The sequence below is a fragment of the Corvus kubaryi genome, unplaced genomic scaffold (assembly GCF_017639235.1).
Source record: "Corvus kubaryi isolate FWS band 111438036 unplaced genomic scaffold, C.kubaryi_AGA036_p1.0 37201, whole genome shotgun sequence".
NCBI classification, from domain to species: domain Eukaryota; kingdom Metazoa; phylum Chordata; class Aves; order Passeriformes; family Corvidae; genus Corvus; species Corvus kubaryi.
In genome coordinates, this window is record NW_024581058.1 from 811,277 (window position 1) to 827,537 (window position 16,261).

General features: G+C 45.2%; 1 protein-coding gene across 7 annotated transcripts in view; it reads left to right on the forward strand.

The window, feature by feature from the left end:
- The window catches only part of SHANK2 (SH3 and multiple ankyrin repeat domains 2), a 278,469-nt gene extending 266,542 nt beyond the window's left edge, over nucleotides 1-11,927 (forward strand). For all 7 annotated transcript variants that reach the window (XM_042022398.1, XM_042022402.1, XM_042022401.1 and 4 more), the window contains one exon: nucleotides 5,182-11,927. In XM_042022398.1, coding sequence (XP_041878332.1) covers nucleotides 5,182-5,755 — 574 coding nt within the window. In that variant the 3' untranslated portion in view covers nucleotides 5,756-11,927. The remainder of the gene's footprint in view (nucleotides 1-5,181) is intronic.
- Nucleotides 11,928-16,261: the final 4,334 nt, after the last annotated feature.

Consider the following 16,261-nt stretch of genomic DNA (forward strand, 5'->3'; position numbering starts at 1 on the left):
AGTCAGCGTGGCTGAGGCAGGATAAACCCAGTGGCTGCCAGGGACACACAGCTCAGCCCCCAGGGAACACAGCATCTTCCCTCCCTCCCTCCGTGCCTCTGGAGCACTGAGAAGGGATGATGAATAGCAGCTGCTGCTGCCCTCCACCAGCACCGCACCAAAATGATCCATGGCTTTGCCGGAGGGAGAAACACTTTCTGTTTCTGTGTTTGTCCAGCTGTGTTTGCACAATCCCGTGGCTTCTGGGGCACATTGGCATCACTGCTGGTGGTGGGAAATGCTCATGATAAATGTGGGAGTTGTGGGGAGTGCATAAGCAGGTGGAGTCGAGTCCTCTAGGAAGAATAATCTCCACTGTGCTGGAATAACAAGTTTTAAAAGTGAAACCGGCCAGTGGTTTTGGCCACCTCTGAATCAGTTTTTTCCACGCATATCTCAAAAAGTTCCTTTTATTTTCCCACCAACAGGTAAGGCAGAACTGAACTTAGTGGTGAGTCCTGTATAGGGACTGGTCCTGCATTTGGTTTATCGTGAAGGATGTCTGGGTTTGGCAGAGGATGAAATAAGTGCCTTGATTTTTCACTTGCTGCTCTCCCATTAGACTCATTTCACGTCGTTAACTGTTTGCCAGCCGATTTCACAGGATTGCTTGCTTCGTCAGTGATTTCTGCAGTGTTTCAGTCATTCCATTTTGTCATTTTTATTTGCTGTCATGACTGCTGTTGTCAGAGGAGGGTCATGCTGAAGTGCCATGAAGTAAGTGCCAACCATAAAGCATGGATTATTCTATGTTGTACATTCTGCTGCTTTTTAATGCTCACTCGTTGTTATTGCATTTCAGTGGCTTTGGTGGTGACTGTGTTTCTCACAGTGCAGTGTGGATTAGATCATCCTAATCCAGAAATGGTAGCCATCCTAAAATGGGACCTAGGATGTCATCTCAAGGTGAAATAAAAGCCACATTCATCAGAGGAGTACTCAGAAAATATGTTGGTAACATGAGCCCATAAGACCAGATTCCTGAATGTGTCTGAGCACCTAAACAAGGGGCAGGACTTTTCACATGTAGCCAGATTCTGCCAGATTTTGGGAGGTGAAGGGGTGGGGAGGGATGATTAATACAATTTTACACACCTGTGTGGGGCTAAAAGTAAAGACAAGCTAGCCCTTGTGGTCATCTTTTGTCCTTGATAGCTGTGGGATTCCCCCCGTTCTCCTTCCAGCTTCCCTTTTCCCTGCAGTTACCCAAGTACAGAGGGCTGAGGCTGCCTCCTGGCCCAGCACCATCCCCTGCCCTGCTGGTTTCCAGACATTTCACATGGAAACTCCTGCTCCTGAAGAGACAGACTCCCACAGACCTTCACGATTGTTCCTCACTGGCAGCAGACACAGAGCATGTCTCAATTCTTCTCCCAAAATAACACCGTTGTGAGGAGCTCGGGATGCTGCCAGCCACCGCGTCAGCCCGTTCTTCATCTGCCCCCAAAACAGACAATTCTTGTCTTACTTTCCTGCCGTGCAATTTTCCTCTGACAACAAGAAGAAAGTAAAAATATTAAGAGGGGAAGGCAAAATTTGGGCATTGTAAGGGTTTTGTTTCTTGCAGTACCCCCATACAGGGACTCCACTTGTTGCTCCTCCTGGTTTTTAAGATGTCTTCCTTTGGAAAAGCTGTGTCAGAACCAGCAAGTCTTCTGGAAAGTTCCGGAATAAACCAGCTCCCAGGAGCTGAGAACAATGTGTTTTTTTGATTTTTCCGTGGGAGCTGCTGCACTGATTTTCTTCTGATATTAAGTTAACAGTAAATTTGAATCTTGCAAATATAATTTAAAATTTAAAAGAATTTCTTGCCTACAAGCTGTGCTGATGGCTTTTATACTTGGAGGCCACATGGTTGTGACATATAGGTCATATATTTTGATTTTAATATGAGGCAACATAATGGGCATTGCAATCAGTGCAGGCTCACAGCAGCAAATGTTTATAAATTACCACCATATGCTGATTCTAATGGAGCAAATTTTATTTAAAATAATTATCGGACTTTTCACCTTTTTTAAAATGAAATTTGTGGTTTGGCAGGTTTAATATGGATTTAACATGTTTAGGATAACGAATGATCAAATAAGGCATAAGAAATTGCGCTGATTAAAAATCTGGAAACCCCATAACACAACAAAGCGTGCCTGTTCTCCAGATGGAATGTGCTTGCTCCTTATTGACCAGGGTACCAATCAACCATAAAATGCACGACAGATGATGGTTTCAAGGCTGTGTCTGCACCCCAGATCTTATGGGAGATGTCATAAATTATAATTTAGGATGCATAGGAGTTACACAAATATCCTTGGATTTTTTCCCTTGGATCACAATTACAGTGCAGTTTGGAAGAATGGAGGTGATATGGCAGGTGGAAAAAGGGGAAAAGAACATGGGAAAATAATCTTGGAGTGAAAGGCTTGGAACTGAAAGCCTGGAAGTGCTTCAGCAGACTTCCCTGAGCTTCACCAGGGCTGTGCCCGTGCCGTGAGGCCTGAGCACTCACATGACTGAGAACTGAGCTGGTGTTGCAACCTCTGCAATCAGCCAAAGTTTAAAAAAAAAAAAAAAATCTTATCACTGTCCCAAAGTTTTGGTTTTTGTCAGCAGTCCTGAACCTCTGGCTTGGAAAAAGCAAGATGCCCTCGGACGTCCTGCTGCTGCTTGCAGCCATGCGAAGCCAACACTTTGATCCAGGCTGGCAGGAAGCAGAGGACCGGGATGCCTAGGATGCTTTGCTGGCCCTGGGTATTCCTGCCCGTGGGGCTGGCAAGGTTAGGGAACACCAGCCAAGGAATACTTCAAATGAGAGCACAGAGTTTACTTTTGTTTCACTTGTTTAACATCCCTTATTTAAAGGAAGAGTGACAGTAGTTTCCTGAACAAGGCTGGGCTGGGAGTCTTCAAGAGGAGCAGTCTAGAGGAGAAACAGTAAAAGTGAGATGCAAAGCACTGAGCCTGGAGCTGTCAGTCAATCAGTAGAAATTATCTTTCATCGCCTGGAATAAAAGAAGGTGGATTTTCATCATCCATTTGATCTTGCCACAATGGGTGTGAATACAAAACCCTCATTTCTAGCATTTGCAAGACAGGAATGTTAAGTAGAAGGGTGATTGCAGGTAAAGATGGGGGATTCATTTCCCTATTTATACAAAGCTCATTCTTGTCATCACTAGGACAGCACTACCCCAGCCTTTTTCAAAGCAGGCTTTTTGTTGGTTTTAAATTACAGCATGCCTTAGTAATGAGTGTGAGACTCCTAATGCTGAGGTAAAGGAGGTGGAAATAACTTGCTCCCCTTGGTTAGTAGAATTTAATAGTCTCTTGCCATAGACTTTTTTATTTTTAAGAATGCTTAGCTCCAGCCCCGGAAGACAATGAGAGCCATTAGACTCCAAAAACATCACAGAAAACACTCAGGACCTTGCCAAATGTTTCCTTTCTTTGTTAAATTACAAAGCCATAAGTGCTGGAAGCATTGTTCCTACTGGGTTTTAAGTGAAGTACCAATCTTCCAAAGAGATCCCCCTGTTCCCATTGAAATACGTGGAGCAGCCTGTGGGAAATCGGTGGGAATGCTGGTGTGAATAAGAGGTGTGTTCTCCGAAAAGTGCTTTTTTCGGTGCTCTTCTCGCGACAGGGAGCTTTATTTGAGCGGGACCTGCCGAGAGACGGGAGCAGGAACTCGGTGTGGCAGAGCTGCACTTCCCTGAGCTCTGGGCTGGTGGTGAAGTGCCAAAGCCCCAGGGGTGGTGCAGGGAGCACTCGCAGGGCTCTCCACAGCCGGCAGCCAGCCAGGGAATCACTGTCTCCAGCTCGGGGCTGCAGTGGGGGAGAAAGGCACGACTAACCTGCTTGTTAGCACTGCCCCACGGTACCATTACCCTGCTTCTCCTTCAGCTCCTTCAGCGCACAGCACTGAACCTGCTGGATTAATGGCAGCATTTCCATCTGACATCGTGCACCCAAGCCATCCTCAGTTCTGCCCAGGCAGGACAGGCCAGGCCTGGGGACAGTGTGGCACTCAGAAGTAGGGGGCTTCTGCCAGGCTCTGCGCTGGAAATATCAGTACAGCATCAGCCACATCATCCTCTGGAGTCCATGGCATTGCTTCCAGGATAAATAAACCCTTCCTTTCCTCTGGAAGTGCTTTAAATTAGTGTCTGAAGGTTTTCCCAGTTGGCAGGATATTTCTGAAGTGAAGAACGCTGGAGCTCCAGGCACCCGAGGGCTCTGTGGAGCGTCCTGAAGTGCATGCGCTGACCAGCAGGCTCTTCCCATGGGAATAAGGGCTGTGGGCTCAAGCCTTTGATGACATGAACAGACCCAAACCTTCTAAATTTGCTTCTGTAGCCAGTAGGCAGAAGCAGAGGGTCGTGCTCCTTCACCTGCCCTGTCAGGCTGGGCATCAGAGCGAGCCTCTCAGCGAGGTTCATGCCTGCTTCGTTCGTAATCTGAAACTCATTTGCTTTAGGCAAAACTTGATCCCAGCTACATCACTTCCAGTCATGCCCAGGAAAAAGGATTTTGTCTCCTTAACTTTGTAGTGAAACTGCCAGAGTATAATTTCTCTGTGGAAGAAAATGGACACTAAGATGTTTTAGGCACCTTAGAACTGATTTATGTTTAAAGCATGGATAGAAAGGGAAATAAGGGCAGCTTGTTCTATAAACAAACAGAACTACAAAAGCTCTGCAAAATTCACAGAGTGAAGCCCAAAGATCCAAAATCCACTGCTCCTGAAACTTTCCACAAATACTATTACTAACCATGCTTTGTGTAAAGCCAGAACTGAAGGACTCCAACCCTCCACGCGGCAAAGGGAAGATAACTCCCGGTCGTGCTCCACACACTCAGTGTTTCTCATTCAGCCAGGAGTTAATTTGGGAACAGGAGTTAAAAAGGGAAAGAGTGTGCTCTGGAAGGTGTTTTTTTCCTGGACTGCTCATAAACAAAGGTTTTGTCTCTAACTATGGCTTACCATTGGTGGTGGTTTTCTGGGAAAGAGTTAACGATACCATTTTTGTACTTGGAGTTAAAATGTGAACTACCCAAGCGTTCCCATGCCGTACTTGCCACGTGCTGCTGGGGTCATGCTGGTGGCCAGCAGCTCTAACTGTGCCTGTCTGTTTGCAATTGCAGGAGCACGGAAGTCATGAGTACTGTCTCAGGTACACGAAGTACAACAATCACTTTCACTGTCCGACCCGGAGCCAGCCAGCCGATCACACTGCAGAGCAGGTCCCCAGACTATGACAGCAGGACCTCAGGAGCAAGGCACGCTCCCAGCCCTGTGGTTTCACCAACAGAGATCAATAAAGACATCATGCCTGCTCCTCTGACTGCTTCTGCTTCAGCCTCATCTCCTTCTCCAACTCTGTCCGATGTATTTAGCCTACCCAGCCAGCCCCCTTCTGGGGACTTATTTGGCTTGACCACAGGGCGCAGCAGGTCTCCTTCTCCCTCAATACTACAACAGCCAATCTCAAATAAGCCTTTTACAACTAAGCCTGTCCACCTGTGGACTAAACCAGATGTGGCAGATTGGTTGGAAAGTCTAAACTTAGGTGAACATAAAGAAACATTTATGGACAATGAAATAGATGGCACACATTTACCAAATCTACAGAAGGAAGATCTGATAGACCTTGGAGTGACTAGAGTTGGGCACAGAATGAACATAGAAAGAGCTTTGAAGCAGCTGCTGGACAGATAAGAATAGCTATTTTGCCTCACAAACTTCTGTTGATAACTAGAGATGGGCTGGTACTGACATACCCCAAATGCCTTGTCTGTCTGCGAGTGCCAGCAAAATTTGGGGGGGGGGCGGGGGAAAACAGATGAATTCCTGGTACTCAGGTGATGCAGACTGTCTGCTACATGCCCAAACACAAACCTAAAGATGCTAAAGAAGTGGGGCCACTTTATTTCAAAGCTGTGGGGAGGTGTGAGAGAGAGACAGTTGTTAACTTCAAAAATGGTATCTCTTGATACTGCCCTTGGCCGGGACCATCGCGTGACGATTTTCTTTTAAAATTGCAAACATTTCAGGGCTTCTTTTATTGAAAGAAAAAAAAAAATTGCATTTTATTTTATTCTCTTCTTGACATTCAGTCTCCAAGTGGGCTTCCTTCCCCAGCTCTTGGTTCATTTTAAGAGGACAGGTTGCTCTGTTACCACTCAAACCCAGTTTTATCAGTAGCAGAGATACTGAGGTGGGCACAGGAGTTCATATTCCTCTCTTTTTACTGGCATAGCTCCCTGATCTGTTGGCAGTGAAGCTGGCTGTCCTGCTGGAGTCAGTCCAAAGGTAACCTTGCTCTGTTTTACCTGGTATTTCTTTCTTTCTGCAGTTGTATTTAGCACTCTTCCAAGGTGGCAGAACAAGTTCAGTGCACACTCCCTTGACGTGGCCTGAAGGACGGTGCAGACGTTGAGCAAAGGCCGAGGAGGGACGCACACTTAGCAGCAAACTGAAGCTGGTTTGAGCCTGAGAGCCCCCAGCTGTCAACCAGCTCAGCTGCTGCCGAGTCAGAATAGGAGCTCCACAAGGCAGGACAAGCTTTGGGACTTGACAGTCAGACTCTGAGGGAGGCTGATCCCTGAGAGGTGCTGTTTAATTCAGTGAGTGCTTGGGTGTTTTGAACAGCAGGCCAAGAAGGAAGGAGAGGAGAGGAGAGATGAATGTTCCCATTGAAGTCAGTGGGAAGGGTGCCAGGATTTGAAGTGAGAGAGGGATTTCAGCCTGTTAGCAATGGAAATGCCTCGGCTCATTAAGAGGAGGCAGAGAGGTGATGCCAAGATGGAAAGAGCTGTCGAGTGTCTCGGGGTGCGCGTGTTCCGAGAGCCAGGAGGGCTGGGGAGGGATCCAGGCTCTCATTTTATCACTACTAGCAGGAACTGGCTCTGGACAAGGACAGAGGGCTGGGCACTGGCCCCCAGCCCATTCCTTGGCACAAGAGGTGGGAGCACCCTGCCAGAATCCAGGGCTGGGAGCGGGGGCAGAGAGAGCTTTCCAGGAGACTTCCGTCAGCAGGGGAGAAACACCCATGGCTGGTTCACACGGCTCCTTTTAAAAAGAAAGAAAAAATTATTATTATTATTATTATTATTATTATTATTATTATTATTATTTCAACTTTCAAGTTAACAAGTCTCTCTCTGCATGTTTGAACTCCCCCTTGTAATTAACACCTCTGAATATCTGTGAGTTTTGTAGGACTTTTTGGACAGAATATTCAAGATGTTCAAGGTGGGTAAATTGGGTGTGGATGGCTAAACTGCCTCCCTACCAAACTTTCAGGTTTCCTTACACTTTGCAAGGTACCTGAACTTTCTTTCCTTGATATGGTCCTTGATATGGTCCAGCCTATCTCTAATTTTTTTATTATTGTGATTATTTTTTGCTCACAAACAAGTGTCTAATTAGGTCTGCAACAGCCCTAGTATGAGTACATAAAGTTTAGCATTTTAAATATCTTTCTTTACTGCAAGTTTAAATAGTTGTACAGATAGTTTATAAGCACAATATTTTAAGAAAATAAGTGGCTGGTCTACTGGGCAGCCTTTGTGCCACTTCAGTGCTAGGAAGTTAAAAACAAACACAAAAAAAACAAACAAAAAAAAAGAAAAAAAAAGAAAAAAACTTTTTGTGGTTTACTACTATTTCTGTGGAATAATTATAAAGTCTTGACCTTTTTAAAATCAACCTCATTTGGATGCATCTGAACCAGCAGAGCTGTGTTATATTTTCTATCTTTGCTAGAACTTCTACAGAGGAGGATGAATATTTCTTCAAAAGTGGTTACAGTTACCAACACATTGGAAACTCATAAAAAGCAACTTACTTAAGCCTCCTGCCCCCTTTATGGAACAGCAAATCTTTTGACTTAACATCTGTTACTGCGCTCTGTTTGTATTTGGGGAGTTCCAAGGAACCTGGTAATAAAAACGAAGCACCGAGAGGCGTTTTGCTGTCGAAGAGTGCTGAGTTTTTTTCCACGGGAGGTGTAGAACATGGCAGTTCCACTCATATAGGTCAATGCAGGCAACTTGAGGCCATCACACACTTTAAGAAGTGGAAAAAAAAGAAAAAAAAAAAAAAAAAGGTAATTTAGCCATCGTTTGTCTTCCATTTGGTGATAGGACAGAATTCAGTAAATAAACCACTGATGCCATGCTCTCTCTCTCTCTTTTATTTTTTTCGTTTTTCCTTTGTTTCTTTGGGTACAGTTGCTATTACCTCTATAACACGTGCCAGAAATGCGTTAGGAAACACATGCAGTAGTAAAAGAAACACGTAGAAGTTGACTTTTAAAGCTGCTTTTTTGGATCACAACCTCCCTGCGGGTTGAACTCGCGCTGAGCGAGCCCCGGTAAGCCCCAGGTGAGAGCCGTCCCTTCCTCACACCGGCGTGGCTCCTGCTCCTGCCTCTCTGCAGGTGCTCCAAGAGCAGGTACCAAACGAGTGGGAGAGAGCAGATTAAGGAGCTGTAAGGGAACAGTTTCGTTTTTCACGTTGTGTCCTGTGAAGCAAAAAGGTAAGGAGGCCTGAGGGGACCTACTTTGACCACCAGAATGCACCTCTGCCAAGCCGAGTTCGGTCTCCAGCTCTGAGGGGTGGTTGGAAACAAAAAAAGAAAGCAATAGTAACAGATAACGCCGTGGCCTCTGAGTATTTTCACCAGGGGGGAGGAGAGAAGACCCATTTCTTTCATGCTACTCTGATAGTGAAAAACAAAGTCGTTAGAGATCTATGATATTCTGGGTTTTAGGATCAACTTTTGTTTATATACTGTAATTTAAATAAATTGCATTTACATGCCTAGTTTCTGTAATATTTGTGTATACAATACCAAAATCTTACAAGATGTAAATTGTGTATAACTGCACAGACTCCTTGCCCTAGGTGTCTGAGAACATTTTAAGTTTAATTCATATATTATAAAATGACTAGATGTGACTGTTGATTTACAGAATTTACATATCACAAAGAAGTTAATTATTTGTGGTACTTAAGTTAATAAAAAAGTAGTGATTTTTTTTTTCTTTTCTTTTCTTTTCCTCTCAGTTCTTAAAAGGCATTACCCAGTTGATCTGGCGATGATTATGTGTATGAGCCACAAATATTGATAATTTTTCCATTACATTTTTTCTTTTCTTTTCTAGATATTACTATGTTTCTCGCTATAGTTTGTGTAACAACTTGTGTTCACGTTATCTATGTTGCTGTAATTTTTGTGCTTTAATTCCTCTTATTTCAACTGGTTAAAAAAAAAAAAAATCAAGCTCCTGTAACTTGCACTTTTCCCCAATCCTTAATACTCTTGTATGGCAACCAAAATTACTGTAAGAAATAAATATAATATTGCACTAAGGGTGTGGTTCTGATTGCAAACAGAGAACACTGTCTGGATTTTTATTAAAAAGGAAAAAAAAGTTGCCAAAAAAAGTTGCAATTTGTTATTGAAAACGCATAAAATGCTTTAACAAAATGTAGATAGAACTAAGGGAAAATTACTGATTTATTGTTGGGAAAAGCATTTCCTGTTCATTCCTTCTTTTTTTTTTTTTTTTTTTTGGTTAAAGCATTCCTTATGCCGAATGTTCCGTTCATTCACTGAATTTCAGGGGTCACGCTTGAAATCTGGAAAAGCAGGAAACTTCGAAGGGGAGAGGTAGAAAACTGCGTTACCTGATTTTTTTGCCTTAAGGTGGAATTCCAAAATCCGTGGAATGTTCTTTGTGCTGGCTGAGCGTGTGCTGGGAATGCCCCCCCGAGCTTTAGTGCTGCTGCTGCTGCTGCTGCTCACACCACTCCGGGGCTGCTCTGCCACTTCACAGGGCACTCAAAAGTGGGGCCTTGGGGTTTTTATTTCGCTGGGGGGCTGGAGTTTCTCTAGGGCAGAGCAGCTTTGCAGGGGGGAGAAGGGAACAGTGCTCCTTGTCCGACTTTGTGCATCTTGTGACTTTAAAATCTGTACCAGCTCTGTTTGTACTGTGAATAAACAAGGCTGCGAATGGAAAAACAAAACAAAACGAAACGAAACAAAACAAAAAACAAGGAAACAATTCGCATCTTCTTGTGGCTTAAGTTAAAGATTTGTTTTTCTATCTTTAAATGGTGATGCAATGAAGAGTATTTTTTATTTTTATTTTCTAAGATACTGGAATAAATGCCTAGAACTGTTGCCATTTGGTTTCATATGTTCCTTAACTACGATTCTCTTCTCAGCTGTCGTTCTAGCTCATCATTTTTGTAGCCCCCTGTTGTTATTTCTCTCATGATTTCCCAACAACAATTACGTGGCAGCTTTGTTTTGTTAAAAAACACAGACGAGAACCGGCCTGTTTGGGGGTTTTTTATTTACTTATTTCAGGTATTGTGGCAATCCAGTGCTAAACATCTGTGTATCCAAATAAAGTCAGGTATTTCCAGTGCAAAACAAAGGATGCTTTGCAATTGTCACTGCTTGTTGGCCAAAGAAATGAGAAGAGTTGATCATTGCTGTCGCTGTGTACATTGTATCAATGTGTTCTGCTTTATTCTTTGGTTTCTGTATTTTTTTCCTGTATTTTTGTTTTCCTGTATTTTCCTGCATTTCGTGGACTTTCATCCCCTCTGTCCTTGGCTGGGCCACCCAGAGTAGCACGATTGCAACAGCGCTTCAGAATGTGTGTTTTTAAAAAAAAAAAAAAGAAAAAGAAAAAGAAAAAACCAACAAAAAAAATTGTACGTGCCTTATAATTTTCCACCTGGATCAGCTACACTGTATTTCACATAAAAAGCTTTATCTTCAAGGTGTTCAGTACCTGACAAACAGAGAGTGCTGGGGGTTGGAGTGAGCTCCATGTCACTGCTTTAGGAAAAACTGAGGAACCGCAGTGATTCAGACCTTATCTCGCCACATTTTTGGCATTGTGAGCCTGATTTCAAGTCTTCTATTCAAACCTAGCAAGCAAGAGGGGGAAAAGAAATGAGATGAGACTGTTATTTTGGGTTCAGTTCACTGCCATAAATCCTGGGTGGTTGGTACAGCTGACGTGGGCTGTGTTTCACAGACGAGGTGACGAGGATAAATCGATAAACCGAGTGGACTTAATGCCATTAAGTCTGCCACAGACTGGTTCTGTGCCACTGACATCTAGTGGAACCTGATGGACACTGTCTCTGAGCAATATCAGACCTTTAAAAAGATTGATTTATTTATTTACTTTCAACAACTGTCATTCTTTCTACAAAGAAGCCGTTTTAGACAATTTTGTATTGTTATTATTTAGGTTGGCCTGAGCATTCGAGTCACAGAAAGGCTGACTGTATAATTACACAAATCATACACAAATGAGAAGTCTTTAATGTGGTTTCTGGTCTCTCTGTGCTTGCGTTTTCTCAGTTTTCTGTTTTGAACGTCAGCATCTCCATGTGATACTTCATCTGCATCCGGCATGGTTTGTAATGGGAATATAGGTTTTGTCTCCAGTACTGTAAACCTTGGACTGTTTTGAACCATTTTGGACACTACAACCTGATGAACAACAGCCTGTTCAGCTCCAAATTGTGAAAAAAAAGTGAGTTTTGAGATTAGGAAGCAGTTCAGAACAGCCGGGGGGGATTTCCCAGATGCGCTTGCAGTGCTGAAGTTTGGTTTCTCCAGTAAAATTCCAGTTCTTTTTTTTCCTCGGGACTGATGCCAGGAGGAATCCGTGCACGTGTGTGTGAGTTCTTGTATGCTTTCAATGTAAAGGTCCTTGGGCAGCCTTAGAAATCAATGTACAGATAGGACACCAGTGTTGCATGTGCTTAAACCTGTACTGGAATCAATGTCGCCGTGTACCTGTTTGCTTTGGAAATCTGAAGAGAATACAATATACAGAAACCTCAAAATCTACCTCATGTTTTAATGGGTTCTTTTCCACTGGGGTTCTCCCATTACCTGATGGTCTCTGAGCGTTCCCTGCTGGGTTCTGGGAATGGCCAGGCCTGGCTCTCCCCACCCAACCTGCCCCTAGAAAATCCCGAGTGAGGAACTGCTGGGGCTCTGTCATTCTTTTGTCCTTTTGTTGTGACCCCGTGGTGCAGCTTGGGGTCTCCTTTGGGGTCAGACCTGTAGTGGCAAGGATGAGGTGAGAGCTCCAAGGGACCAGACAGAAAGGAGGCTGAGACACAACTCACTTGCCTTTTTTTAAATTTTTTTTTAATTGATGCATTTATCACTTTCCATTTACTTGTCACAATGCTGACAAGTGAACGACAATCGATTCATTTTTGTCTGGGCATAGTCAAATTGTGCAAAACTGTGCAAAGAAGTAGTGTTGTGTTCAGAATTTTGCTTCCACTCAAGCTGTGCTGCATCCCCTGCTCTCCATTTGCTCTGTCTCAGCAATTTTCTTTCTCTCCAAAGCAGTGGGTGTCAGCTTTAGTGTGTGCAACGTTCCACAGGTTCAGCTGGCTCGCCTGTAGGACTTTAGTGCCCCAGGAAGAGACATTTACAGGTGCACACCTCACCTGAGGCCATTTGAGATCTCCACAAACGCTCATTTTCTGCGTCACAGAGAAGGCACAGAGCAAGGGCAGGTGACTTCCTGGAGCTACTTTGCAATTTTTAGGACAGGAGTTTTGTTCCAGGGGCCAATCCCTCCCCTCTCTGTGCATTCCCAGCAGCCCACGGACACACTTGGCTCTGCCGCGTGGGCACATCCCGGCTCCAGCAGCTGCCCTTGGGCTGTTCTGGGACCCTTTGGGGCTGAGCCATCCTGTGTGTGCTGCCTGCTGCTGCTGGGGACCGGGCTGGTTCGTCCCAGGGAAGATCAGCTGGAAAGCCCAGAGCCACGGGGACAGGGGAAAGGTGCTCGTTCCGCACGCACGGAGCGGAGAATCCCGGCAGGAATTCCACGGGACCGCCCTGTCGGAGGGGACAGGGAAGAAGAGAAATTTGGCTTGGTAAAGACGTGCACAAAACCCAGCCACGAAAAAAAGGCAAGGAAGTTTGAACAAGAAATAAATCCCTCTCGATGTGAGTGGCTGGAGGGCGTTCCCAGGAGCAGTGGGAGCAGCGGGATGAGGGTGGGAATCAGCTGCTGTGCTGGGAATGGGGGCTTGGAGCTGGGCTGGGAAGGACTCGCTCTGTTGAGCCGGGAAATGGGAGGCTGGAAGGAGGTGTCTGATTTTCCCCCTGACGTGAGGGCTGAGCTGCCAGAGGAGGGGGTGACTGAAGGGGGAATGTTGGCGCTGGAAGGACCCGTCACCAGCTGGGCGTGGATCCAGGCTGGAAGTCGGGAGGGAGCCCAAACGGGGAGGAGAAATGGGGCTGTGCTGGGGTGTCCTGCAAAGAACAGCCTGGGGTTTATTTCTCACGGCACACAGTTCGTCCTGGGGCACCTTCTCGTGAACTCTGCTGCCAAAGCTGTGGGCTGGGAACAATGGGATGGAGGGATCCCAGCCCCCTTCCTGGAGCAACCTGGGCTGGTGGAAGGTGTTCCTGCCCGCGGCGGGAGAGGGGAATGAGAGGAGTTTTAAAGTCCCTCCCAACCCAAACCATTCCAGGGTTCTATGATTCTCTTGAAAACTATTAATTGGATTAACACTGAAGCACCAAATGAAGCTCTGGAGCGGAGAAAGAAAACCTGGGATATTGCAGCTAAAAGATGCCAAACCTAAAGCCTGGCTGCAGCATTAATGAACTGCTGGGGAAAAGGGCAACACTTTGTTCAGGAAAGACAAAATTTCCACCTCTGCACAGCTCTGCATCCTCTTGTCAGCCCAAAATAGGTGCAATAAAGCAAACAAAGTACAACAGTGATCTGCAACCCCTTAGGGATTAAATTCAAGATTACACAAGGCCCGGTGTTCCTGCTAACAAGTGCCATTTAGTCCTTGCCTTCAGGTTCTGTTTGTTTTCATGGCTTGTTTTGTTCCTTTTTTTTTTTTAAAGAAAGAAAGAAAGAAAACAGCTGAAGATCATTGGGGGTTTTATTCAGCTTGTCTGCAAGGACAGCAGAAAATTTATGGCAGTTTCTATAAAGCCTAAAATCTTTAGCAAAACATATTAATTTCCTCCCCCCCCCCCCGTTATTAGACAACAGATAAAGGAAATGTTCTAATGTAAGGATGCTCCACCAGATTGGGAAAAACCTGTCTAATTAACCACAGTAAGAAACCCTGTGAGGAATTTTAGAGATTTGAAAAGCAAAACCAATATTCACAAAAAAAACCCAGAAATAAATGTGTGGTTATGGATGATTCACTGTCCCCTAAAGGGCAACAGGGGCACCTTTGAGGACACCAGTGGACTGTGCCATTATTTCATTATATGGCTCGCTCGCAGTACTGAAAACACAAGTGTTATCTCATCATTTGAGGTTCTTGGGTTTATTACAAGACTCAGTTTTATCCCTGCAGTGTAAATGGAGGCTCAAATAAAACTTCCCACAGAAGTTAAGTCCAGTTCGTCCTGGCTTGTCTGGGGTTTAAGTCTAAGAACTGTTGAATATTTTTTGCTGTATCACTGCCTTATTTTTCTTTATACGCAGGACACCTTCTTTTTCCTGACTGTCTCCTTCCTGGATAGATGAAATTCCATACTTTCCCTTGTGTTAAGCAATCTAAACCCAAGAACATTTGGATTTGTTTGCAGTTATCAGCTACAAAAGCCAAAGTCCAAGACTGGTATCTGGGCTTTGCAGAAGGAAAAGGTGGTTCCAGTGCGAATCAGCAGCAATGCAATTTTAAAAGCAGGAGACTCATGGAGAATGAACTGACTGGAGGATCTGTTTCCAGATTCCACTGGAAATAACACCCAATATTTAGTAGAGAAATCTTGTTATCAACTTGCAATACTCCCAGGCCGTGTTTGAGTCTGAGATTTTGATGGCCTTTATTTTTATCAGTACTTTGTTGACCACGTGAAAGTTTTCTGCACTGTTGTGCAAACACAAGGGAGGCAGAGCTGTAAGAGGCTTGGTTAATTAGGAATTTTAATTTATTTTGCAGCTGCCATGCAGATGAACTCAGGGTAAGATGGTAGCTTATATTTTTCCCGGAATTGTAGTATCACTCTGTGTGCCTGGGAATAAGCAGAAAATGGTTTAGGTTGGAGAAGTCCTCTAAGATCATCCGTTCCCCCAAGCACTGCCAAGCCCTCCACCAAACCACGTCCCCAAGTGCCACATCTCTGTGGCTTTTAAATAATTCAATAAGAACATCAATAATAATTGATCTTCAACTCGAGCAACTTCCCAGGCTGGGATGTGCCAGTGTCCAGGGCTGCCTGGCACAGACGAGCAGGGATGCTGGAGCAGTACAACGTGGCAGGAGCAGGACAAGAGTAAATGAGCACCTGGTTAAATGATCACACATTGCTGAGGGGAGTGAGCGAGGAAAGGACGGCCAGCACCTGGGAAAGGACCCCTGGCCGCAGAACTGACCCCTCCTGCATCTCTCACTTGGCTGACCCTGCCCACAGCGAGAGGCACCTGCCCCTGTTTGATTTGGGGTGACTTGGCCGCCCCGGCTGTGGTGTGAAACACTAGAGCTCTGTGAGCGGTGCTCAGGAGGATGGACCCAGCCACGAACAAAGAGCTGCTCCCGGCGCTGGATCTGGCAGGGAACAGCTCCCTCCCTTCCAAAGTTCCAGCAAATGCTGATCCCCGTCCAAGATCCAACAAAAGGCTGTTTTGGGAATGCCTTTGTACTCCTGCTGACCTACCCGTGGCCAGCCCGCCTGTGCTTTGCTTTCAAAGAAAGGCCGCTAATTACTGGTGCCAACAATGACCGCGCTGGGGAGGCGGGAAGGCAGAACGCAGAGTTCCTGCAGAGCTTCTCTGGGCCTTGCAGACCTCCTGCCAGAAAATGGAATTAACTGAGATTCCCAGCGATGCCCCAGCTCCCGACCCGCGTTAGCCTGGTGTTTATTCCTCACTTAGGACTCCTCCTCGTGCAGTGGAGTTTGCAGAGAATTAACAAAGCTTGTTTAGCTCTGGATTTCAGTGTCTCTGACTCGGGGCATTTTTGCTGCACTGCCTGAAGCTTCTGGAAGCCAAAACCTGGCACTGGGAATTGCAAACACTGGCCTGGGAAGTCACGGGAGCCCAGCTCTCTGAGGACCACCATCTTTTCTCATAGTGGGAATTTTGCTAGAAATAGCTGCAGCAGATCATTTAAATTTGTGGCTACTTAAAAGTAATTGTTTAACCCATTTTGCCTGACTCCACCCGGCCATTAGAC